Source organism: Desmodus rotundus, chromosome 13 (assembly GCF_022682495.2).
Source record: "Desmodus rotundus isolate HL8 chromosome 13, HLdesRot8A.1, whole genome shotgun sequence".
Taxonomy (NCBI): Eukaryota; Metazoa; Chordata; class Mammalia; order Chiroptera; family Phyllostomidae; genus Desmodus; species Desmodus rotundus.
The window spans coordinates 38,327,833-38,355,568 of NC_071399.1; the positions used below are offsets into that span (position 1 = coordinate 38,327,833).

Sequence of the window (27,736 nt, forward strand, 5' to 3'; positions counted from 1 at the left end):
TTGATTGCAATCTTTGTCTTTAGACCTTTATTACAGGAAAACTAAATACATAAAAACAGATAAGTTGTACACTATACATATGTAGTTTATTGTATGGCAACTATAGCTCAATAATGCTGTTCAAGTAAATAGACAAGAGCACTAGGAACCCCTACCCCCGTAAAAATTTTCAACTCATGGCTAGCCTTATTTCATCTAAATCTCCACCCATTTCCCTGTTCCTGTATTAATTTGAAGCATGTAATACATATCCTTCCTTCTGTATATTCTTTCATATCTATGTAACACATAACCGTATCACATCTAAAAATGTTTTATATAAAATCTTTGTGTTAATACTAAGTATTATTAAAAACTGATGTGTTCCAATATCCAATTGTCATACATGTTATGACACATTTATATTTGAGTTTGAATAAAGATCCAAATAAGGTACATGTTTGATTAATTGCTTGAATGGCATGTCTCTTAAATTTCTTTTAATCTTCAGATTCTCCCTTCACCTTGCCTTTTTCCTCTTGCCATTTACAGGGTCTGCCAGAAGTAATGCCAGATCTAGAGCGTGGTTGGAAGGGTAATAATATTGGCATAATAATTTATAGTTTTAATTTGAATATTTCATCTAAAATGTCATATGGTGTGCTTGAGTGTGATGTTACAGAATTACATGCTTGATTTTGTAATAAAAAAGTAGTGTTATTTGTGCTGGACCACCGAATTTGCTGAAGCTGAGTTGTGTGTCCTGTAGCATTTCTGCCTGCTGTATTATGCTGACTCCATCACCAGTGTACCCTTTAATATGTCCCTCTATCTTCTGTTCTTCCTGTAAATTATACATTTTCATGACTTGGGTGTGGAACCATACAAGTGAAGCCTAACTTAAATCAAACTCTAGCGAAGTTATATTCGTGAGTGAAAACTAGCGATGTTAAAATAAAACATCCAATGAGTTTTGAGCTTGGTACAGAGGATCATTGAGGTGTGTTAATAACTTAAAATCATACATAAAATGAAAGTTATAGAAGATATTTCCAGTTGATTTGTATTATATTTATTTTGGATATCACCTGGCATAGTCCGATTCTAGCATTTGGTTTATATGAATGGATGCAGGTAGTCATACCTGCACAGTGAAAACAGTGACATCTGCCTTTGATATTGGAACTGTGGTTATTCCCTTTTGACCCTTGAGAGGATAGGGCTTAATTATACATGTGTTTAATTCTTTGAAATTCTCTCACACAAGCAGGGGTGATGTGATACTAAAACAATGCCTTGGCAGAATAGGGTGCCGCCAGCTCACTGCCATGCAGTGGTCAGACTGTTTTGCATTATAGATTGTCAGGCTGCCGCTGACCCAACCTTAGCAGGGCCCATTCACTATTGCACTTGGAGCTCCATACCTTTCCGGGAGAGCATATCCAAAACTCACTGTAGTTTTAAACTTACTTCCATATTAAAAAAATATAGCAAAACAAACAAAACTCCTTGCGAAATAAAGTGAGAAATTTGGGAGCTGTGGAACAATGGTGATTCTGTGTAAAAATAACTCATATTCGAAGTATCCTAGAATTTATTGTATGTTGACATAACTGAGAAGGTAGTACTTCAAAATAAATGTATTTTCATAAAGTTTCTAATTTTAAAATTCCATTAAAATTGGATATTAAATTCTTGTGCTACAAAGGAAAGTGTAATAACACTGAAATAGTGGGCCATTTTGTCAGTGCAGAATCACCTCTGAAAATTCTTTCCATTAAAGCTATGGGGAAACTGGCAAAAATTATCCGAAGCAACTTTTTCAGAATTCAGGAAATTAACCAAAGATATGTAGCAATCTGAGGTGTGTTCACCCTACTAAAATGACTGAATCTCAGTAATGACTCAGTAAAATGACTGAATCTCATTTTGTGATGTTTTTCAACTGCCGTGTGCCTCTCCCATGGTAGTCTTAAAAAGCAGCAACCTGGCAGTCACTGGAGGGAGTCAAAAAGGGTTGGGAGCTCCTCCAAACCTCTATTTCCAGAGAACTGTCATTATTTAACTTACATGGTTGTTCCCTAGAAGATGGACCCAAGTACAAAGCCATCTTTATTAGACTGTTCTCAGATCTCTTAGGACCACAAGCCTTTTCCCTAGTGGTGATTGTCCAGATAATTACAGGCAATTGTGTAACTTTGTGGCTGTCTGAGATGGTGGATAATAGTTGGAGTTCATCAGGAAGCATAAAAGAAAGGCTGGCAAATTTGTAAGGGTTTTAAAATCTGACATATTCCTGAGCATCTAGAAGGCCATGCACATGGTACAGCTGTACACATCCTCAGAAAGACCTGAGGAGGACCTAAGCTCTTTGGCTGAACCGCAGGCTTGGTGCAAGCAGGTAGTACTTACCAGAAAGGGCAAAACCTGTATTGTAAAACCTGTACTGTAATTATCAATCAGCCAGCCAGTCAGCAGTATGACCTTGGAAAATCACTCTATCTTTCCTGAGCTTCTTGATTTCCTTATCAGACTGAATCTGTGTACATGTATGTAGGTGAAAGTACCTATGTTTGTGCGGACACCATTATGGAGCTGTTCACTGATGGACTTCAGACTCTAAATGGTTCAAAAATTGTATGCAAAATGTTTGCAAGCATATCTGTATTTTTTCATAAAGGCCCTATGTTTTAGTCATATAAAGAATCAATTACCAACAACTAGTTATGAACAACTAGACAAGATTACTGGTAGGTCTTCTATAGTAGTAAATTCTAAGGGAATAACATTAAAAATCTCTCTCTCACTCACATACACACACACACACACACACACAAGCTGTAAGTGAGTAGAGGCTTTTAATATTGTCTACGTGTGTCTGTTTATTTTATGAAGGATGAGAGAAGCAAGGATAATAGCCAGAAAGATAAAAATAATAAGTTAAACATACACAGAAGTTCATCACAATAAGAAGTGGAAACATTCAAATAATAGCAAGCCTATAAGAAACATTATAAAATAAATTATCTCACATTGAATTTTTTGTCTATGGATTTAATATTACTTTTGTTGTACTTCCAAATTTTATTTATGAAAAATTAAGACCAACTTTAAGAAGCTTCAATATTCACTTTTATTATTTATAAAAAAATTAAGGTATCAGAGTGTATATGATTTACTGTGATCTTGGTTTTGCACATTTATTCACGTGTTTACATCATTTCAACTTTAATAAACATACCATATGTGTGTCTTTACAATACTTGATAAAGATTTAGCAATCTGGCACTTATACATGTATTATTAGTTCATTGTGATGTTCTGCTCACCAAGACGACATTAAAAATGATTTGCTTGAAATTACTTTCAAAGATTTATTAAAGCAGTTATGCTTCAGCAACTGCCACGGATTTATTTGTGCCCCTTTAAGTTTTCCCCCTTAATTGAATGTAAATGTTTGCCAAAAAAAAAAAAAAAGAGAGAGAGAGAGAAAAAGAAAATCTGGAAGTGAAGTTCTGTTACTTTTTGTCCAATAAATAATTTAGCTACACTTAATGTAGCTTTTTTAAGGCCTTCATACAACTGAAAAAGAAAATAAAGTCAAGCATGTTAAAACTGTTAATTTATAAAATAAGAAATAGAATATTACAGGTTTGCAGTTAAAAGTTACTGTTCAAAACCTATCATGCATGTAATAGCTGCAACCCAAACGAAGTCCCTGGTGCTAGCAGTCAGGGCACAGCCCACTGCCAGCAATATGAGGCATTAGAAAAACACGATGATGTCAGAAGTCTAGATTTACATGTATGAAGCCACAAGCCAGCAAAGTCTCTGATAAATACACATCATTTTAATCTGTGTTTGATAGTGGATGAAAACATGCAATAGGCTAAAAATGCCACAAATTTGTTTTTATATCCATTCACTATAAAATTTTCTTTTTTTAATTTAAAGTCTTTGTTTCCACTTTAGAATACACAATAATCAGGAGGATACATGATGGGGAGCCAGTTTTCAGTAAAAGACGCACAATGGGTCCATCCAAGTAACTTCATCAGCTGTAACAAAACACGGTCATATATTAAGAACAGATTTTCAAGTTCAGTATTTAAGGTAAATCCTGCATTAAATATTTGGTAATAAAGTGGTAGCATGTAGAACTCTCCTTCCATCTAACCTACCATCAATCTGCCCACCTGAACTTTTCTACCAGCCAGCTTATCCTGGTGATTATTAGCATCCCTGCCAACCTTCCTTCTTTCCCTCCTTCCTACTCGCCTTTCTGTTTTCCTTACCAATTAACTTACTTGCTCCCTTCCTTCCGACCAATCTAGTTTCCCTTCATTCATTTTTTTCTGAGTGCCCACTCTAAGTCAAACAGTATTCTAGGCACTGAGAAAACAGCACTGAACGAACTCACTTCTCATTTTTAGAAAATTTATGTTCTACCCAGGAAAACCAAATAATAAAGCAGCAAATTAATATATGAATAAATAAGTAAATAATTAAGATATATATCAGGTATACAGTGAAAATAAATACATAATACAACGTGACTGGGAAATTAACTGGTCAAGAAAGGGATTGCTCAGGAGGTAACATTTAAGTTGAAACCCGAACAATAAAAAGAAATGTACTCTGTGTAAATCTGGGGAAGAGCTTTCCATATAGCTGGAATACCTTTAGTTAGGTACTCCTGTGGGAAAGGGCATGGCTATGTTAAGCCTAGCTGAAAGGAGGCTAGTGTGGCAGAAGTAGAGTGAATGGGAGAAGTGTATTCTGAAACACGGCTTGAAAGGAAGGTAGGAGCCAGATCACACAAGGCCTTATAGGTCACAGTAAGGAGTTTAGATATGATTTGATTTTTAAAGAGTTTATTTATTTAGTTTTAGAGAGAGGGGAAGGCCGTGAGAAAGAGAGGGAGAGAAACATGGATCAGGTGCCTCTCACATGCTTCCAACTGGGGACCTGGCCTGCAAGCCAGGCATGTGCCCTGACTGGGAATTGAACCAGTGACCCTTCTATTCACAGGCTGGTGCTCAGTCCACTGGGCCACATCAGCCAGGGCTCAATTATATTTTAAATGTGATGGAGATTCACCAGTTAGTGTCTAAAGACATCATTTCTGATTGCTGGTTAGAAAATAGGGGAGGAGAGTGGAGGAGAGACAAGTTACAAAACGTCCATGAGGTGAATGCCTAGGTGGTTCACTGGCTTTACAAATGTAAGAGTTCGCAGATTAGAGCCTACAGGACGAAACTGGACTTATTAATGATTCCAGAGTTTTCTTAACCTATTCAAGGATCTGAAGGAGCTAATTTAAAATGTCATATAACTTAAAGTGACTGGTGAAAGTACAAAAAGAGGGTCTAAAGTAAAGATAACCTATAGTTTAATAAAAAATTTTCGCAGGAACCTACTGGTCAGTTTTACATCCAAAGAATACCTTAAATATAAAGAGCAGACCCTTGGCTGCATTTGGCAGAACCAACATTTCCCAAGCTCCCAATATCCTTTAGACATAAATAAATTATGCATGTACAAAGACAAGGTGAAGCTAGAATAATTTCTGGGCAATTTAGTTTTTATACTTGACAATTAGCTTCTGCAAAAAGGATAACTACAGAATTTCTCTGCATATAATACAATATATGATAAAATCACATAATGGCCTATCATCTCAAATGAAGAATAAAATCAAATATAAAACTCTAAAAGTTCAACCATTTTAGAATTAAGCCAATATGTATTTAAAGGAATCACTTGTTTCCTTCATAAAGGAAAACTTCATCTTCTTTCTGTACAAAATTCATAATGCATTGTGCCTATGTTGAAAACACCTGAAGCTAAAGACAGGTTTTCTTGAAAGGAGTGCAAAATTTAAATAACTACTGACTGTTTTTTCATGCATTTATTTTACAGTTCAAATTACATTAATCAGTGTAAAAATAAGTAATGATCAAGTCAGTACTGTTATACCACTACCAGGAGGCTTTTTAACTATCTTGTTACTATGCAGTACTGCATTGACCCTTAATGGTGACAATTTAAACATCACTTACTTGAATGCAATTTTTCCAGTTTTCTTTTGTTGGTTTTTCTTCCACAAGTTTAGTTGCAAATTTAAGGCCTCTCCCATACATTTTATTTACTAATGCATGCTTGTAAGCAAATGTCAAAACCTATAATGTAAAATAAGATAAAGCTTATCTATGAAATATTTACATTGTAAGGCATATAGCTTTAATAATGAAAGGGTTAAAGCTTTTACAGAAGTATAATTAAAAAAATAAATGTTATATTAAGTAAATTTCAAAAAAAATTTAAAAGAACAATTTATGTCTTCAAAAGAGGTGGGTATTCCACAGAACAGATAATTTATCTCGGGGAAGAAAATTATAATAATAAATCACTAGCTGTTAAAATCCATGCCAAAATACCTCTTCATGAAAAAGGATGCAGGGCTAACCTAAATGATCGCAAAAATGTAAATTATAGTAGAAATACAAACTACAGTCATTATAAATTACCAAAATTACAAAAGAGGATAAAAGTTAAAAAAAATATATATATATCAAATTTCATAAACCTTCCACTACTTCATTTTATATAAGTTTTGTACCTTTAACTATTGTGTCTATCAAATATACTTGTGGCCATTTATTTATATTTTTGTCCTCCACTTTTAGAATGTGGAGAATGTTCTCAAAGAAAGAAATCCCATCACATTTATTGTTCTAGAGCCAAGCAAAGTGTTCAACAATTGTTGCTATAAATATAAACAGACAGGTCACTAATATAGTAATATTATGGAAAAAAATAGAATTGTTTAGAACAATTTTATTATGTTCATCAACTTTCTGTTGGACCAGGATCTTATTGGTCTTTTTTCAGCACCAATCTTTTTCTAGAGTTTGTTATAAACTAGACATGCGATAATTATTTGTAAGAACAGCAAACATTGTTGAGGTTCTCCCATATACTTAATACTCATTCATAAAAGGTTATGACAAGTAGTGTCACTGACTATCCTCACTCAACAGATAAGAAACTGAGGCATCAGAATGAGATCACATAGGTAAAGGTGGCAGAAGCAGGATTCAAACACCAGTGGTCTGATTTCAAATTCTTCACCTCTGGTGCAGCTTCCTGAATATAACCGAGTTTCCCCTACATATACGCTACTGTATTGTGGTAGAAAAATGCGAAGCACACAGGAAGAATTTTCCCCCTAATTCCAGAGTTCTTTCCTAGAAATTACCATAGTTCATCCTAAAAACAAGCATCTCTCTATTAAAACAATTGTTTATGCCAGATGAGGAGAATTCCACTGATTTCACTTACCTTTTTTTAACCTCCAGAAGAAAGAAAGATGGACAAAAACTTGTAGTTATATAATCTCTACTTTAAGAGTTATGGTAGAGAGCTAAAAGGATTCTAAAATGTTTTTAGTCCTGGCTGGGTAGCTCAGTTAGTTGGAACGTTGTTGTGTGTATCGGAAGGTTGCAAGTTCAATCCCTGGTTGGGTGTGGATGAGAGGCAACCAATCGATGTTTCTCTTTCACATCGATGGTTCCCTCTCTCTCTTTCTTTAAAATCAATGGAAATATCCTCAGGTGAAGATTAAAAAAAATGTTTTTATAACCAGAATCCAAACATTTATCAATATTAGTTTTTCCAAACTGAGTTTTAAAATTGATCAGTTGTAAATTAAGATTTTAATTATTTAGAAATCAGAGTTTTGTGAAAAATACCTAGAGTAACCAGGATGTCACCTCTCCCTGCCCCTGAGAAATTAGCACATAAATATATGTGAGAAGGCATGAAGACAATTTCTAGAAGATGTTCTTAATTTTAGTTTCATACATAATTGGCTGGCTTAGCAACCAAAAGACTACTACATACATACTCAAACTGTTTTCTACATTAGTGTGGCTAAATAGCCACTGTGCAGGCAGATTAAAATAACAGTAAAAAATAGTTTTAAAACAGGTATGACAAATATAAGTTATCACTAACATGTCTTCTTCAGAACCAAGATTAGCCTCTTCACATTTATTCTCTTCTTCTTCTGGCCAGTAAGTAGGAACAGTAAACAGTAGGCAACAGGGCAGAAGAGAAGTTTGTAAAGTAACCGCCAAAAACTGTCCAAAAAATAAGAAGCAGAAAGGTTACCTTAGTGTCAAAAAGATCAGTCCATTTTGTAGTTTCCCAAAAAGTTTCTGTTAGAGAATCCAAAGTACTTTCTCCTTCCTCCTCTCTTCCTTCTGCATCACTTGAAACAGCCCCGTCTTGATCCTGTGCTTGAAGAAGATGGTCAGCCAGGGCACATCCTTTTCTACAAAGGGCATCTACGAGGGTAGATTTTTGTTTGTCCATGTCACTGTACACCAAGTCAAAAAAATTTCACAGATCAGTAACATTTCTTTAAAAGTACAGCCTTATCTGAAATTAAATGCATGCATTCTTTTGCTTAATATTTACAACTGCAGATATCTTATGCATATATATATACATATATATATATTTTATTGTACATCAAATAAATTTCCTTATTTCTAATAAACATCAAATGAGCCACTATTTTTACACAGATTACATGAGTTAGGACAGCTGGATATTGTTGAAACAGAATGCCATAAGCAATAGAGCTGAAAATTAGTTGGTTCTAGTTTCTGTCAACTACATAACTCTTAATCAGAACAGTATTTTGTGTTTGGATTTTTGATAAATAGAAGTTATTATGTATTTGTGTCTGTACAGTTGCACAGAGGTTCTTCTAGTCATGAACTTGCATGTACAGGGCAAACAAATATAATGCTTACTCTGAGCATGCCAGGAGTAACTGTTTTACCATTTTAAAATATTAACTCACTTATACTCAAAACAATTCTATGAGTAAGATACTATTAATTATCTCCTTTTGCAAAGGAGGAAACTGAGGCACAAAGAGATTAAGCAATTTGTTCAAGATCGACAGTTAGAAAGTGGCAGATCCAGGATTCTAAGCTACTTAGTCTGTTTCTGGAATCCCTGCTCTTAATCACTGTAAACTGCCTTATTCCAGGGAAGGTATCTTTATTTTCTTCTAATGTATTCTAAAGGCCAGAACAATGCCTGGCACAAAACAGACAAGTCACTGCTGAATGAAATGTAATAACAACCTATAATCCAGGGGGCACTGTTTATCTCTAGAATGCTTGCTTATTTGAGCCATTATGCCCAACTCATGTCAGATGCTTGGGAAGACTGAGTCTGTGAGAAAAGAATGAGGCATTGTAACTGTTTCAAGATTAGGATAGGAATATTAGGAGTTGCTTATCAAGAAATGAAAGGGCACAGGCTGGGGAGAGAGATCCTCCTTTGAATACTGGCTTTGCCACTACCTAGTACTGTTGTCATAAGCAAGGCATTTAATCTCTCAGAGCATCAGTTTCTTCTTCTATAAAAATGGGGTAAATATGTCCCTACTTTACATGTCGTTTAGAGGATTATGTTTAAGTGAGACACTGTATTTCATATGTCCCAGTAATCCCTTATACCTTATTGGTACTTCATGAATAGTGGCTACACTCTTCCCTATTATTGTTATTAACAATAACAATGACAGTAACAATGACAATTTTCAAAGACTGTTCTTTTGGAAAGTGTGAAAGGGTGCTGACAATGGCCAACAACCAACTTTGAATAAATTTTATTCCCTTTGAAAAATATTATTTGTGAGATTCATAAGATCCCATAATATCAGTATAAACAATGTAATGCTAAGATTTCTAGCGGTTTAGAATGCCAGTATTCCATAAAGAAAAAAATTTCTGATGGAAGCTAATGCAAGCTTTAAGGGAAATTACAGTACTATTAGGAAGCCTGAACAGTTTCAGTTTATTAGTTATAATAACTATGAGACATTAAGGTTATCTACCCTTATAAGTCAATGACCCCCTAAGTTGAAAATAAACCAAAGTGATAGAGAAAAAACTGATATTGGGAGAATCACTATGAAGTGATAGTAAGAGTTCATGGAAGGGTGAAAGTGAAAGAATTGTTGGACTACTGGACCAACATTTGGAAACCCACTCTCATATGGAAGGAATCATACCTCTCACTAATACACCTAGCTCAGCTTCTCTTTTATCTATCACATTAGGGTGCATAAAGGCAAACTATAAACTCTCTCCTTCCCTTCTCCCCAGGTAGTACTGTAAGTCCAGTTTCATAAAAACTGAAGTTGCTAGATAATGGATTTACTCTAATTTTAATTTTCATCATTTACTTTACTAGGCATTAGAAAATAAATATGGGTTTTTTCATACTATTAGCCAATAAACAGTTTGAAAATTAATTTTATAGGGTGCTATGTGTTTGCCCTCTCCACAAAGCCAGTTCATATAAATCCCCAAGTAGCTGCATTGGTTGATCACAGCTACTCTAATCTCTCCACCAGGATAGCACCTGATGGTGAAGAAAATTATTACAAAGTATCTAAGGAAGGAGTATCTAAATATTGATAACTCTAATTATGAGGATATAACAAATACCAGGAAAAATGTTCTCAATAATATCAATCCCTAGTTTTAAAAAAGTAACTAAGAAATGAGATGCAAGAAAGATTATTTACTGGTTAGGTACTTTTTAATAGCAGCTGCATCGGGTCTGGGGTCAGTCTTCATTGCAATATAAACTGCTAGGGCTGTTTGATCTATGTGAGAAATAACAGCATTTGCAGCTTCAACAATTTCATTGAGCCTTTTCATTCGTTCCTGGAGAGGAAAGAAGGAAATAAAAAAAAAAAAAGGGTATATCAATGAGTACAATGAAGCATTTCATTTCTGTTGTCACACTGTCTCAGTGTGAGGGGGACTAGCTCAGGCAGCCCTGCGCTATTTCCTTCTATGACCTTTATAACTGTCAGCAATTCTATAAAAGCTGAGCTTAGACAGGAAAATACCTAATTCACATCCCCCACTGGCATTAAATGGTGAGAGTAAACAAAAGATAGATTTCATGAAAATGTGAAGTGTTTTCTACAAAGGCAACTCCTGTTCTGGCTATCTTTAAAAAAGATTTTGGAGACTGGCTATGTTACTTCAGTACCATGCCACGAGCCACATGAAAACATAATTAAGATCAGTATTTGTTGATGAAACAAATTCTAGTTATTATTAAAAATACAAAGATGAGAATAAACAAGGATATAACTAACAAATTCTATGATTTTCATGGTATTTGTGGTATTCTCAGCAATTTGCTTCTCTCTTGTTCAAATCTTTTAGAGGTAGGTTTCCTTTCAACATTTTCTAGTTCACTCTAAACCCTTGATAATTTTCAATTGATTATGGCTAGCACACTCCTGCTACCATGATTACTAATGAGAGCTGGTCCATGCTAAGAAAGTCTAGAACTATAGCTAATTCTTAAAAGTAAGAATCTTTAACAAATTAATGCAAAGTAGGGGTTCTTCTTTTCCCAAAGGTGTTTAGATTTGTAGCAGTCCGGCACCACCTCCTTCTGCTCCTTGCTCTGTAGGTCAATGTCAGAAAAACAACCCTTAGGTTACCTTAACTACTACTCCTCCTAGTGACCAAAGGGCAAGAATCTTAAACTTATAGTAATGACCAGGTTCCTTAATTGGCATAAATAAAAATAGCTCAATGGAACAGTTAGTCAAATATAACTTTGTTTTTTAATTCAAAATACAACTTTATCAAATATTACAAACAAAATAAGATATTCATATTAAAAATGATCACAGCCAACCTTTTCAGCATCCAACTGATGAAGTCGTGCAACATATAAAGGAAGATAATTAGGATATGTTTCTTTCAATTCATTATAAATGTCACTAGAATCCAGCCTATGTATAAGAAATAGAAAAAATTATTTTATTTCTTTTAGAAAGAAAATTTCCATCTTTCCTATTATTTAACATTGTTTTAAAGTTCCAGTCGATAACATAAGGCTTCAATTTGAAATATAAGTATACCTAATGACCAGAATTATCACTATTTGCAGGGAGCATAAATACGCTTACCTAGAAAACCAATAAGATAAAAAATGAATATTGTATCAAGTAAGAGTTCAATAGGATGGAAGATAAAACTAAGCATCAATAACTTTCCTATAAAGAGGAAAAACATTCATAAATGGCAAGAAAAAATAAAGACCTAGAAATGTCCAAGGTATAGAAGAAAAATTTAAATTTTCATGAAAAAAGCCTAAAGTCTTAAATAAATTAATGTTGGGAACTGACATGCCTGGTTTCAGAAGCTGTAACCCTGCCGACAGGCAAGAAGGCCCTCGAGACCTTGGGACCATAAGCCACTAAGGAGACAAAATTTATTCTCCCAACAGGGGCACAGCCTCTGCCCCCTTTTAGTTCACCCCGCTTGGCCCCTGGAGGATGGCTGTATAGTCAATGACAGGTAAGATTACTCAAGGAAGGAACAACCTAAGACAGACACAGTCACGAAGGCGTCATCAGGGAAGGACTTAGGGGATTGAGGAGAAGGGACAAAAAACCCTCACCCCTAGGCTTTATCATAGCCTGAGTCCTCAGTCTATCTGTCTCATAATCTCTTGGCTGCCTTGCTTCCCCCCACCTGATTCAGGTCCGAAACAATGCCAAAGGCGGGTGTAGCCCTATGCCCGAACAGGTGGTTCCCAGCAGGGGGCGATCAGGCCTAAGAAAGGATGCATACAGTCCTGCGAAACCTGCTTTGCTAAGAATGTCCTCAATTTAAATGTTAAGGGTCCAAGCACAAAGTAAGTTTGTTTCCCAATTGGTGTCACCCTGTCTACCAGACCCTGACTCAAAAGGACCCCCGTGATCCCAGAATGTTATCTGTGAACCATACCTCCTTTCTTTGATATGCATCCCTATGCAAGCTAAACTCAATAAAAGCCCATTGAGAGAGAAGCTAAACACCTTTCTCCTCTGAGAGATTGGCCAGACTTACTTCCCCAAGCAAATCATGTCTTGGTAGACTTATTCTCATTCATGGTGGCCAGTGGAATTCTATGGATAGAGCCCCCCACAAAATGAAGAGACATTCCATGTTCCTAGATGGGGAAACTGAATAAAACTAAATCGGTTCTTCCTGAATGTGTGGAATGGAAACAGTAACCCGTAGTCTTCTCGGCTTGCCTTGCCTGACATGAAACCACTGCCTCCTGAGCTGGGGCAGGGGTGAACAAGGGGGGTCTCAGCAGTGCCACAACTGAGGCAGATAAGTAGGGGCTGAGCACAGGAAAAGAGCCCCCACTTCCTGATCACATTTGCCTGGAACTTAGCCTCACGAACAGCAGCTGGGCTAATGAGAAAAGGTGAAATCCCATTCCTCCTAGGAAGAAAGTCCTCTGACTGGGAGCTGAGGGGAACCAACCTGGAATACAGTTTCTGCATCACTGTCATGCCAGAAATCAATCTCTGCAATCTCACTTTTGAATGATTTACATTGTATTTTCAACTGTTTATAACATCCTATGATCAGCCAGATACTGACCTAAAGACTTTAACTCCTGGTGGAGATGCAACCTAGTAATTTTAAGTGGCAAAGTCAGTCTGAATATGAACTGACATTATAATGGGAATTATTTTCAAAGTAAGATGTCTGCTCTCTCTGTAAGACTTCCTGACTGCAGAGGTGCACACATATTAAACTATGAGGATTCCAACAGAAAATCAGTGGTAAAATAAATATTGTATAACACAAATGGAAAAAGCAATCAATTTGACTACATAGAATAAATTTCTATGTAATAAGCAAGCTAAAGTCAAGAATAAGCTGGGAGAAAATTCTGTGACAAGTACCACAGAGCATTAACATCTTTTATATTAAAAGAAAAATCTGATGTGCCAGTGGTGAAATGGGCAAAGAACATGGTTCGACTGCCAGAAGCTATACAAAGAATGAAATAACAACATTCAAAAAGCTCAGACTGAGAGACAGCAGCAAGATGGTGGTGGAATAGGACAGTTTATCTTGCACTGCCTACCAGAACCACACTTAGAATAAAAGTAAAGAGGGGAATAGTCACCTGAAATAAACAACTGAGGACTACCTGAGGAGCAGATACTTAACCAAGGATGGGTGGAAACCACTTTGTGACTGGCAGAAAGGGCAGGGACTCGAAAGGGGCTGGCACTGCTTTTACAGGCAGTAGTTGGCACCAATTTCCCAGGTGATATGGCCCAGGAGACTGCATGGCTGAGGGATCTTCCCCTGCAAAGGAGTGAGGCCCAGACCTCAGACTGGGCTCCTAAGCACAGAGTGACAGTGTTAGGATCACTTACTCACATAGAAAGGCCATAGGATTTTTAATTTCGCCCACCAGAGAAAGATGAAGCCTGCTGAAGACAAAGTGATCCTTTTTTTCCCTTTTCTTTTGATATATGGGGCCAACACAAAGGTTTCATGTTCCTGGCCACTCACCTTTGGCTCAGTTGAAGGGTGGGAAGCATGATCTGCAGTTGTGGGAGGAAAGACAGGAGTGGAAGTCTTGGGGGAGAGGCAGGAGGGAATGGCTACTGGGTTCCTGGTGCTGGGATATATAATACCATACCAGAGCAAGCTCCTCCCAGGGCAAAAACAATAACCCCACCCTGTGGGAAAACCATTCCCTGCCCAGCCTCTGAAAGCCTCCTAGCTCCATACTCTAGAATCCCACCTGCCAACCCTTTGAAATCCTGCTTGCCCCACATAGAATCTTTCTTACTTTCCCCCAATGTGCATCTTATCCCCAGCCAGTAGACAGCAACACAGGCATATTCAGGGATGTTAGAGGCTGGCTTTAGGGCATTCCATACACTTTCCCAGGAATGAGACCAACACTTCGCCCTCACAGGAGAGCTTGGGAACCCCATCACACCCAAACACTGGGCTCTGCCTCAGAAAGTAGATGCCTCTACTATCCTACTAGAGGCGTCACCCTACTGAGTTCACGAATATAATCTGGGACCCACTCAGATGTGTGAATGCACCCACCATCTTCCCTGAAGTCTGAATAGTACTTCCAACAAGAGATTCCAGGGGTCCCATCCTCTCAATTCCACCAGAAGCCCTCTCAGAAACAGAAGGATCAGGAGTTAGCCTAATGACAACAGGCAAGTGGAGGCAGTATCTGAGGTGCTTTCAGCCACTAGTTGATTCAACAAAGGGCCTTGTGCTGATAAAAAGCCAGCAGTACAGAGTAGCAAGGACCACCCCAGATGCAGCCAAGCCTGAAGGAGAAACCCACAGACTGTGGATTGCTAATAGCTTCAAACAGGCTGCCTAGAGCTAGATGGGGAGAGCACACAACACTGGCTTACACAAGCTTCAGAACACCAGAGGCATATCCAGAAGGAGAAGCCAGCAGGCAAGCACTAAACTCTGCTGAGATGAATTCCACCTTGATCTTTTTATTATTTGTGTTATTTTTTCTTTCACATAGCTTTTGAAACATTTTTCTTCAATTTTGTTCCTATTTTCCACTATTTTTAAATTTCAAGTCTCATATTTTACTCTTCCTTTTCTTACTCCATTTTACCTTCTTCCTTCTCTCTTATTTGCATTTTAAATTTTATTTTTTCCCTTTCTTTGCCTTGTTTCTATTCCTTACTCTTATTTCTCCTCTCTCTAGCCTCTGAAAATTATTTTTCTTTCCTATAGTCATTTCATGCTGTTTTTTCCTTTGTTATAAATAAATTTCTTCTTCTCTTTCTACCTTCATTAATCTTTGTTCATTTGTCATTGATATTGCTATAGTTATTGAGGGACATTTTTGCTGGTGTGAGTTTTGCTTTCCATGTAGTTTTGTTCTGTTAGTATCTGTACAACATCATAGAATACATGGTGGGGGTTGAGACTCTCAGTCAGCCAGCTGGAGGGGAGAATATACCACCAATAAACGAGCCAACAATAAAAACCCAAATACAATGGGAGAGCACATAAACTGAATAAAGGGCATCCTTAAAGCACCCAGCTCAGGAGATCAAGGAGACTTCACCACTGAGTCCCACAGTACTCCTACCACAGAAGGCCACCCATGAAGACAGGCAGTCAAAGCAGATCAATCTAATATGTAGAAACAAACAAAGAGTCACCTAAAATGGGGAGACAAAAAACAACCCCGAATCAAAAGGAAAGGAGGAAACCCGAGAAAAAGAGCTAAATGAAATTGAGGCAAGCAATTTACCAGACCTAGAGTTCAAAGTACTGGTTGTAAGGATGCTCAAGGAACTTAGAACTACAAGGAACTTTGTGGGAGCTACAGGGAACTTAGTGGGCACTATATCAACATGAAAAAGGACATAGAAACTATGAATAAGACCCAAGTGAAAAGAAAGAATACAATACACTAGAAGGAATTAGAAGCAGGCTAAATGAAGCAGACGATTGAATCAGTGAGTTGGAACACAAGGTAGAAAAGAACACCTAGTCAGAGCAACAAAATGAAAAAAGAAAAAAAAACGAGGGTAGTTTAACGGAGCTGCAGGACAACATGAAATATAACAATATTCATATTGTAGGGATACCAGAAGGAGAAGAAAGGGATAGAAAATCTGTCTAAAATAATAATGACAGAAAACTGCCCTGCCTTGGCAAAAAAAAAAGTTGTTCAAGTTCAGGAAGCAGAGAGGCCAATCAAGATGAACCCAAAGAGGCCTACTCCAAGACACATCACAACTAAAATGGCAAAATTTAAAGACAAAGAGAGAATACTAAAGACAGGAAGGGAGAAACAGCTAGTAACATACAAGGGTGCACTGATAAAGCTATCAGCCAATTTCTCAACAAAAACACTATAAGCCAGAAGGAAATGGCATGAAATAGACCAAGTGACATAAAGCATCTACCTGCAACGGAGATTACTCTATCCATCAAGGCTCTCATTTAAAATGGAAGGCGAAATAAAGAGCTGCCAGAAATAAAAAAGGGGTTAAAAGAGTACATCTCCACCAAACCAGCATGGTAAGAGATACTAAAGGGACAACTTTAAGAAGAATATGAAATAGAGACAGGAACAAATGTACAGGAGAAAAAATGTCAATGAATAAGTACCTATAATTAATAACCTTAAATATAAATGATGTAAATCCTCCCATCAAAAGACATAGAGTAGCTGAATAATAATAAAATTGCATATATGCAGCCTACAACAGAACCACCTCAGAACAAAAGATTTACACAGGCTGAAGTGAAGGATAGAAAAAATATTCCATGCAAATGGATATTAAAAAAAAAGCTGGGATAGCAATACTTATATCAGACAAAACAAATTTCAAAACAGAAGCCGTAACCAGAGACAAAGAAAGTTACTACATACCTAAGGAAGTAGTCCAACAAGAGGCTATAACCCTTATAAACATATAAGCACCCAATATAGGAGCATGTAAATATATGAAGAAAATATTAGAGGATTTTAAGAGACTGATAGCAACACAATCATTGTAGGGCATTTTAACACCCTAGTGTCAACAATGGATAGATCTTCTAAACATAAAAAAATAAAAAAGGATATCGTGGCATTAAATGACACTCTACATCAAATGGACTTAATTGATATTTATAGAACATTTCACCCCAAAGAAACAAATACACACACTTCTCAAATGCACATGGGTCACTTTCAATGACAGACCACATGGCAGGACACAAAATATGCCTCACCAAACCCAAGAAAATTGAAATCATATCATGCATGTGCTCAGATCACAATGTCTTGAAACGAGAAACAAACATCAAGGGAAAAACTCAAAAACATTCAAATAATGGAAGCTGAATAACATGTTATTAAATAATGACTGGGTTAGCAATGAGATCAAGGAAGAAATCAAAAAGTATATGGAAACAAATGAAAAATGAACACACAACAACCCCAAACTATTGGGACATAGCGAAAATAGTCCTGAAAGGGAAATTCATACCATTACAGGACTAAATAAAGAAGACAGAAAAACCCCAAATAAGCAACCTCACCCTGTATGTGAAAGAACTAGAGGAACAACAATAAACAAAGCCCAGAGTGAGAAGAAGGAAGGAAATAATCAAGATCAGAGCAGAATTAATTGATATATAGATTAAAAACAAAACAACCCAACAATTGATCAATGAATCCAGGAGCTGGTTCTTTGAAATGATAATAAAATGTGATAAACCTTAATAAGACTCATCAAGGAAAAAGACAGGATCCAAATAAATAAAATCAGAAATGAAAGATGAGAAGTAACAACTGATACCACAGAAATACAAAGGATTGTAAGAAATTACTATAAACAACTATATGCCAAGAAATTGGACAACCTGGGTGAAATGGATAAATTTCTGGAAACACACAATCTTCCAAAACTGAATCAGAAAGAAGCAGAAAACCTGACTAGACCGATAACAACTATTAAAATTGAAGCAGTAATCAAAAAACTCCTGACACACAAAAGCTCTGGACCAGATGGCTTCAGAGTGGAATTTTACCAAACATTCAAAGAAGAGGTAAATCCTATCCTTCTCAAACTATTCAGTGAAATTCAGAAGTGTAAAGACTCCCCAACTCTTTTAATGAGGCCAGTAATATCCTAATTTCAAAACCAGGTAAAGACACAAGAAAGAAAGAAAATACAGGCCAATTTCATAGATGAACACAGATGACAAAGTCCTCAAAAAAAATATTAGCAAACTGATCCAGCAATATATTAAAAAGCTCTTATACCATGATCAGCGCAAATTATTCCAGGGATGCAAGGATGGTACAATATTGAAAATGTAAGACAAAAATCACATGATCATAACAATACATGCAGAAAAAGCCTTTGATAAAAATCCAACACCCATTTATGATAAAAACTCTCAGCAAAGTGGGAATAGAGGGAGCATACCTCAACATAACAAAGGCAGTATATGACAAACCCATTGCCAACATCATATTCAATGAGTAAAAACTAGAATTTTTCCCCTTAAGATCAGGAATAAGACAAGGGTGTCTGCTCTCACCACTCTTATTCAACATAGTACTGGAAGTTCTAGCCACAGCAATCAGACAAGAAAAAGAAATAAAAGGCATCCATATTGGAAAGGAGGAAGTAAAACTGTCATTGTTCGTAGACAACATGATAGTGTAATAGAAGCCCTAGAAGCTCCACCAAAAAACTACTTGACCTAATAAGTGAACTCAGCAAAGTAGCAGAATACAAAGTCAATATTCAGAAATCAATGGAATTTTTGTACACTAGCAATGAACTATCGAAACCAAGAAAAAAATATCCTATTTACTAAAGCAACAAGAAAAATGAAATACCTAGGAACAAATTTAACCAAGGGCTTATAAAAGATCTATACTCAGAAAACTATAGGACATCGAAGAAAGAAATTCAGAAAGATACAAATAAATGGAAGCATATACTGTGTTCATGGATAAGAAGAATTAACATTGTTAAAAGGTCCATACTTCCCAAAGCAATCTATTGATTCAATGCAATTCCTATTAAAATCTGAATTTCATAGATCTAGAACAAATACTCCAAAAAGTTACAGGGAACCAAAAAAGACCCTGTATAGTCTCAGCAATCCTGAGAAAGAAGAACAAAGTTGGAAGGATCACAATGCTGATATGTGAGTATACTACAAGGCTGCTATGATCAAAACAGTCTGGTACTGGCATAAGTAAAGCCACATATATCAACAGAATAGAACCTGAAAATAAAACCATGTCTCTATGGTCAATTAATATTTTAGAAAGGTGGCATGAGCATACAATGGAGTAAAAATAGTCTTAGACTTGGCACATGCCAAAAAATGAAACTAGACAATCAGCTTATACAATAAACCAAAATAACTCAAAATGGATATAAGACATAAATATAAATCATAACATTATAAAAGTCCTAGCAGAAAACACAGGCAGTAAAATTTCAGATAATATTTTTTGCCAATATATCTCCTAGAGCAAGGGAAATAAAGGAAAAATAAAAGCATTTACATTAAATTAAAAAGCACTGCACAGCTAAAGAAAACATCAAAATGAAGAGAACCAACTATATGGGAGAACATTTGCCAATGATACGCTGGACAAGGGTTTAATCCCCCAAATATATAAAGAGCTCAACACCAGGAAGACAAACAATTAAGTTAAAAAATGGGTAAAGGACCTAATAGACACCTCTCTAAGGAGGACCATAGACACATGAAAAACGTTCAACATCACTAGCCATCAGAGAAATGCAAAATAAAACCTTAATGAGATATCACTTCACATGTGACAAAATGATTATCATTAATAAATCAATAAACAACAAGTAGAGGCAAGGATGTAGAGAAAAGGGAACCCTGGTGCACTGTTGGTGGGAATGCAGACTGGTACAGCCACTGTGGAAAACAGTATGGAACTTCCTCAAAAAACTAAAAATGGAACTACCTTTTGACCCAGCAATTCTACTGCTGGGAATATACCCTAAGAATACCAAAAGATCAATTCAAAAGAATTCATGCACCTCTGTCTTCATAGCAGCGTTATTACAATAGCCAAGAGCTGGAAACAGCCTAAGTGACCATTAATAGATGAATGGATTAAAAAACTAGTATGTTTCCACAATGGAATACTACACTGCCAAATTAAAAAAAGAAGAAGAAGAAGGAATTCCTACCTTTTGTGACAGCATGGATGGAACTGGAGATAATTATGCTAAGTGAAATAAGTCAGTCAGTGAAAGACAAATACCATATGCTCTCACTTAGTAGAGAAATCTAAGGAACAAAATAAACTAATGAGGAAGAGAACCAGAAGCACAAATTCATGAAATAGACTGACAGTGGTAAGAAGGGAAGAAGGAACTGGGGACTTGTTTGAAAGGTGAAAGAATTCTAAAAGAACATATATGAAGAATCCATGGAAATCGACTCTGGTGTGCAGACTGAGTACAGAAGTGGGGTTGAGGGCCAGCTGGGTGGAGGGTGGTGAAGGGAGAAAAGTTGGGACAATTGTAATAGCATAAACAATAAAACATTATAAAATAAAAATAAAAATCTTGAATTTAACAACTAAAGAAATGCAATAATGGCCTTTTCAGTTTTTGCACCCAATAGTGTAGCAAGGCTTTATTTATTTATTTATTTATTTATTTATTTATTTATTTTTATTTTGTTTAAAAGAGGGGAAGTGAAACATCAATGTGTGGCTGGCTCTTGCACACCTTTCACTGAGGACATGGCCTGCAACCCAGGCATGTGCCCTGACTGGGAATTAACAGGTGACGCTTTGGTTCGCAGGACTGCACTCAATTCACCGAGCCACACCAGCCAGTGTGAGCAAGGCTTTATTTTTAATTAAATGACTCACAGTTAGCAAAGGTACAAGAAATAACACAGGCCCCACTGTACACTGCTCAATGTATATATTGTTATATTCACTCTAGAAAGCAATTTGGCAAAACACAAGATGATTTTTAAAAATTAATTTCTGATTCAATAATTGTACTTTAATGATGCTATCTGATGGAAATTTAAAATTAAACCTCCAAGTAAAAAATACCCATGGTGTATTACAAAGAAAAACTCTAAGTGTATGTATGAAATGGAGGACTTAAATAGGTTATATTTCATCCACAGGACTATTTACTACATAGTTATTAAAAATGGCATTTAAAGGACTGTTTAGATGATAGAAAATACTCATAATCAAACAGTAATTGGAAAACTAGGATACAATATCAGTACCATTCACACTGCTACATTTATAAATACAGAGATAAATAATAATAGCACAATGATTATCTTCGGAGAGTAGGCAAAGTGATTTTTTTTCTTTATACCTCCCAATAAAATTATCTTCTAACAGTAAATCAGAATAATTATTAACATAAAACTTGTAAAAATTCTTATCACAAAAGGGAATTCAAAAATAAATATAGTTAGAAGAAAATTTAAAAGCACCCATAATCCTATCACCTACAGGTAACGTTTTTGAATATAGCCAGTGCATATATACACAATATTGTTGTAAATGGGAAAATGAAAGTAAACTCTTAGAGGATTACAATCCATTAAAAACTTACTTTGTCATCCACTGAATTTTAAGATCTCGTAATGCTTCAGTAAACTCTTCTTTAAAATCTTTCTCTTTTTCTAAATCTTTTTCTTTATCTTTGCTGCCATTCTTAGTCTTTGTTGGTGGAGGTATTAGGTAGTAATGAACAGGGATTACATCCTATGAATGTGGACAGACAGTCTTAGATTAATTAGCATGCTTAACTTTACGTATTTTAAAGTCATCTTTAATAGCTGAATAAGGCATCACAATACATAAAAAAATTCCAGTCTGCAATCAAAGTAATTTTCTCCCCAACTTTAAAGCACCATTGCTTCTACTATCTCCTTTAAAATAAGGGAGAAAAGAATAAACTTTGTGTGTATTTGGTAGTCTTAGTTTTACTTGATAGACTAATTACAAAAGTATATTGAGTGTTCCACATTTTATATCTTAGAAAGGGAGAAAATAAGTCAGAACAACAAAAAAATATCCTCTTTTCTAAGTACATTTAATGAGAAATTTATTTCTTCATTAGTCAACAGGACTCATTGAGCTCCTAGATATGCCAGGTAATGCTCTGAGAGTTGAAGAACAAAGCAGACAAGGCCCTTTCTTGCTCTCAGGGAGTCTATATTATAGTGGGGGAAGACAGAAAACAAACAAATAAATAAATAAAATCATATATTGACGCATTACAAAGAAAATAAGACTGCAAGGTAAGGTAGGGGAATCACTGTAGACAAAGTCATTATGGAAAACCAATCTAAAGAGGTATCAACCAATCTAAATGAACCTAAATGACCTAAAAATACAAACTGCAAATAAATGAAGTGAAGAAGTGTTTGAAGGTAGAAGATGAGCTTGTGCAAAAACCTGAGCTTCGGTGCATAGAGAGCTCAGCATGGAGAGTACTGAGCAAATGGAGAGCAACCATATTAGGCTGAGTTTGATAAAATATGGTAAGTAATATATAGATTTCATTCTAAGTGCAATAGGAAGTCCACCAGAAGAGTTTTATGCAAGGCAGTGACATGATTTTGCTTTTTGTTTAATGAATGCTATATGAATTAAAAGTTTTGGTTTGTTTTTAGACGGCAAAAGTAGGAAAAAAAAAAGAAAAACAAGTTAGACAACAACCCTAGGCATCCCCATACTGCCTTGAACTAATATGCTGTAGAAAAAATGCTTGGATTTAAGATATCCTGTGGCAGTAGAGCCAATAGTGCTTGCTGATGACATTTAAAACTAGGGGGTGAGTAAGACTTGGTAGGGATGGGGGATGGGGAAGAGTAGGCCCAGGACTCGGACCAAAGCATTCTATCGTGTTGTCTAAAAAGTCCATTTAGTTTTTTCAGTAAAATAAAAGACACATTTTTCATTTCCACCAATAACTGTATTGATTTGGATATTTTGAGTATATTGACTATCTCCTATGTTGGACATTATAATGCTGATTGTTCTCAGCAATTAATGTCTTGATTTGATTGCTATCAACTTCAACTGGTCTACCCAACCATGGAGCATCATCCAGCAAGAAATCTCTGGCACAAAAGTTAGCAAACCACTTATGACATATTCAATCACCTTCTCCAGTGCAATATTCAAGTCACAATACCTTCTCCATACACTGCACAAATCTTTTATGCATTTCAGGTGCATTTTTACCTTTCTTGAAACAATAAAGTGTAATATGCTGAAAATGGTGCGTATTTTCTTCCATCTTCACTATTAAAAATGGCTGCACAAAAAATCACCAATTTTGATGTTTTTTTTAAATGCACACTTATATGCATTTAAAAAAACAATACAATCACAATACTGTCACAATACAATCTAACAAAATTGTTTCAAATGAAGTTAGACAACTATGCCCTACTACAGCCATCTTATGGAAAAAAACAAACAAACTTTTTGACCAACCCAATACTTTCTAGTTGCTCTGTGACTGAAGGAGACAGAATCCAGAGAAAATCTGATGTCACAGCAGCCCTGAGAAAAGCCAGTGTGAAGAAAGAGGGAGAGGTCAAGTGAGGACTGTAGCTTAGAGGTGATATAAGACAGGAGAATGAAATAACTGGAAAGCCTGGCAGCAATGGCTGCTCATCACTATGACAGGACCAGTTAAGCCTGACTAAGAAAAAGATAGAGATAAAATAAACAAGCATGAGATAGGTCTTTTGAAAAGTTTTGCTTTGTAGAGAGAAGAGAAATGTGCAATTATATCTAATTACATCTATTTCCATCTATTTTATTAAAGCACATATGTCTTTACTTATGAAAAGTAATGCATTATCTGGGAAATAAAATCATATGTTATAATTACTAGTTGTTTTTAGCACAATAACTAGGGGCCCTTAATTAAATCATTATATATTAAGTCAATTTCTCAAATTCTATCTTCAGGTTTATATTAAAAGTGCAATTAAATTAAATTCTTAAATTTGTTTTAATTTTGAAAGTTTCTAAAAAGGGAACAAATTTTGTTATCAAATAGACTTTTATACTCTAATTACAGTGAAACCAGAAAAACCTCTACACACATGGAGTTAAAAAATAGTATTACAAGCCCTTGCCTTCTCCAAAATAGGATTTTTAGTTGTAAATAACATATAACAAGCCCATTTAAAAATTTTCACAATTAAACTTTATTTTGGGGTATAGTTATAATAGTAAATATAAGGAACTACTGTTAGAGTTATGCTAATAGTATTTCAACATAAAATAATTACTATTTCAATATGATTCATTTTAAGGACAGAAAGCCACTGATGCAAAATAACCACACAAACACATTTTTAGCCATTTAGGTGTCTCTTTCTCTCTCAGGTCAGGGAGCCAGAGCCTGCAAGCAAAGATCTTGATCTTATGTGTAGTGTGAGACTGGGAAAAGAAAACAGGTATTTTGCTTGTTCTAGCTCCTCTGGACTCTACTACCCACCCTTTTCTCTTTCTTGAGGTTCATTCTCCTAGGTGGGTACTGCCTTGGGCAAAACCAAGTTAAAGTGTTTGCAAAATCTGAGCTGATAATTTACCACCCAGTTCTTACCTAAACAGACTACTCAGTGTAATTTGTATAGGATAGATAACATCACTAGGAATTGAAGGTATAAATGGTCTCCAACTATTACTCTCCCATTCTCTCTGGAATCATGGTTCTGAACTATCCAATATGCTAAAATATAAATGACACTTGCCTGGAAAAGGAAAGTTGGCAGGCCACATTGATTCTAACCTAATGTGAGCCTCCCTTAGTTTTCCATCCTTCTTGCCTGATTAAGAAGAGAGACAAACTTCCAGATGGTAAGCCTCTGTTGTGGGCCAATTCTTCCTCTGAAGTTCAGGGGTAAGTCCAGGAAGCACAGAGAGTCCCAAACAAATTGGACACAAAAAGGACCACTCGAAGACACATCATAATTAAAATGCCAGAGGTTAAAGATAAAGAGAGAATCTTAAAAGCAACAAGAGAAAAGCAGTTACCTACAGAGGAGTTCCCATAAAACTGTCAGCTGGTTTCTCAAAAGAAACTTTGCAGGATAGAAGGGACTGGCAAGAAGTATTCAAAGTGATGAAAAGCAAGACCTACAACTTAGATTACTCTATCTGGCAGAGCTATCATTAGAACTGAAGGGCAGACAAAGGGCTTCCCAGACAAGGTTAAGCTAAAGGAGTTCATCATCACCAAGTCATTATTATATGAAATGTCAAAGGGACTTATTTAAGGAAAAGTAAAGACTGACATTATGAACATTAAAATGACAATAAATTCACAACTATCAACAACTGAATCTAAAAAACAAACTAAGTAAACAAGGAAAACAGAAAAAGAATCATAGATATGGAGATCATTTGGGTGGTTACCAGTTGGTAGGGGGGTGGAAGGAAATCGGGGAAAAGGTGTAGGAATTAAGAAGTACAAATTGGCAGTTACAGAATAGGCAGGGGGATGTAAAGCATAGTATAGGAAATGGAGAAACCAAAGAACTTAGATAAATGATTTATGGACATGAACTAAGGGGTGACGATTGCTGGAGGGAATTGGAGGTGCTGAGTGGAGGCAGGCAAAGGGGAAAAATTGGGACAACTGTAATAGCATAATCAATAAAATATATTAAACATAAATTGTAAATGTTAATGTAATCCCATAATGTATATCTGGACAATAATTTTTTATTACTAAGAATTATAAGCATGGTAGTTTTAATTCCTAATCTAAATAAAAATGAAGTTATTTTTCATTTGCTTTATTATGGTCATCTGTCCTTTTGGACAATAAGCATTTTTACAACTGACTTCTAAGGTCTCAGCATAGGATCAATTTAATAGAAATGGTTTTGTACCAGTAAATCTTGAGAAATTTTGATTATGATTTTAAAGCATAGTCAAGAATAATCTTCAGAGCAGAAATGCTAAGTTTATCTATACTTACAAGTTTTTTTTAACATACTATTCCTGCTACTCGCAAAGTATCTCAACAGTGTATGCAATGAACAGTATTATTTAGAAAGTCAAATATACCCAAATAATCAGTAATGAACTATTCTTTGAGTGATATAAAATAACATCATTGAAATTTTGGTTTAAAAAACAATTTCCTTAGTTTTTAATTTTTTAACTAAATTTAAAACTGTAATACCTTCACAGAAACTAAAGTAGCTATTTGATTAATATCATATTTGAATGCTATTTATGGTCTGTTAAAAGTAACTTCTTTTCATATTACAATGAGTTAAAAAAAGGTGTAACACATTGTCAAATAAAAAGTCACTGAAACCCAAAGAACAAACCTACAGAAAAATCTAGTTGGTATTTTATTCAGGCAATTAATTAATATATTTCTGTAATGTGACTATAAAATTATAATAGTTATTATTTTTAAAATAAGAGCTTCACATGTACCTGCACTGAAGAGAAAGAGAGCAATGGGAAGAGGTAGATTTTTTTTTTTTTTTAGGTTTTGTTTTTATTGTATTTTTCCATTACCATTTACCTCCTTTACACCATCCACCCACCTCACAATCACTACACTCTTGCCCATGTCTGTGAGTCCTTTTTCCTTTTGCTCTATATCCCTCCATTTCCACCCCCTCACCATAGCTGCCATCCTGCTCTCTTTTCTGCTTGTTAGTTCAGTTTGTTCATTGGATTATTCCATATAAGTGAAATCATATGGTAAGTTCTTAAAACAAAGCTTTACTAACCATCAATAATCTTCCTATCCATTTGGAAGTTTTCTATCTCATACAACCTTATGCAAACAAAATCCACCAAAACTCCCAAAAGATCAACCAAAATATATAATAGGAAGAAAAAGCCCAGCTATGCCTTTGTGATATGCATCTTCAATTTCTTAAAGTGATTTTATTTATTTATTTTTTTAGAGAGAGGGGAAAGGAAGAAGAAAGGGAGAGAAACATCAGTGTGTGTTTGCCTCTCACGTGCCCCATACTGTACTGGGGACCTGTCCCACAACCCAGGCATGTGCCCTAAATGGGAACTGAACTGAAGCCCTCTTGGTTTGCAGACCAGCTCTCAATCCACTGAGCCATGCCAGCCAAGGCTGCAACTTCTATTTCTAATGGGCTCCTAGAATACCTTTTCCTCATTCTCTTGAGCAGTGGCTTGCAAGTTATGTTCACACTGACCCAAAGACAAACAATCTATAGATAAAATGAAAGCACAGTTTTATGAGTCTGGAGAATGAACATTTCTTACTTTCTTCTGTTTTCGTTTTAATTCTGGTTATGCTTCATTAAATGAA

General features: G+C 35.7%; 1 protein-coding gene across 5 annotated transcripts in view; it reads right to left on the bottom strand.

Moving 5' to 3' along the window:
• Window positions 1-3,516: 3,516 nt before the first annotated feature.
• TPP2 (tripeptidyl peptidase 2) overlaps window positions 3,517-27,736 on the bottom strand; it is a 113,630-nt gene continuing 89,410 nt past the window's right edge. For 2 of the 5 annotated variants that reach the window (XM_024578812.4, XM_024578811.4), the window contains 6 exons: window positions 22,004-22,155; window positions 11,737-11,833; window positions 10,609-10,739; window positions 8,155-8,362; window positions 6,042-6,161; window positions 3,517-4,037 (listed from right to left, as the gene is read on the bottom strand). In XM_024578812.4, the coding sequence (XP_024434580.2) occupies window positions 3,948-4,037; window positions 6,042-6,161; window positions 8,155-8,362; window positions 10,609-10,739; window positions 11,737-11,833; window positions 22,004-22,155 (798 nt within the window). In that variant the 3' untranslated portion in view covers window positions 3,517-3,947. Of the gene's footprint in view, window positions 4,038-6,041; window positions 6,162-8,154; window positions 8,363-10,597; window positions 10,740-11,736; window positions 11,834-22,003; window positions 22,156-27,736 lie in introns of those variants that run through there. The other 3 variants (XR_011650737.1, XM_053916431.1, XR_008425904.1) reach the window with 3 other exon arrangements.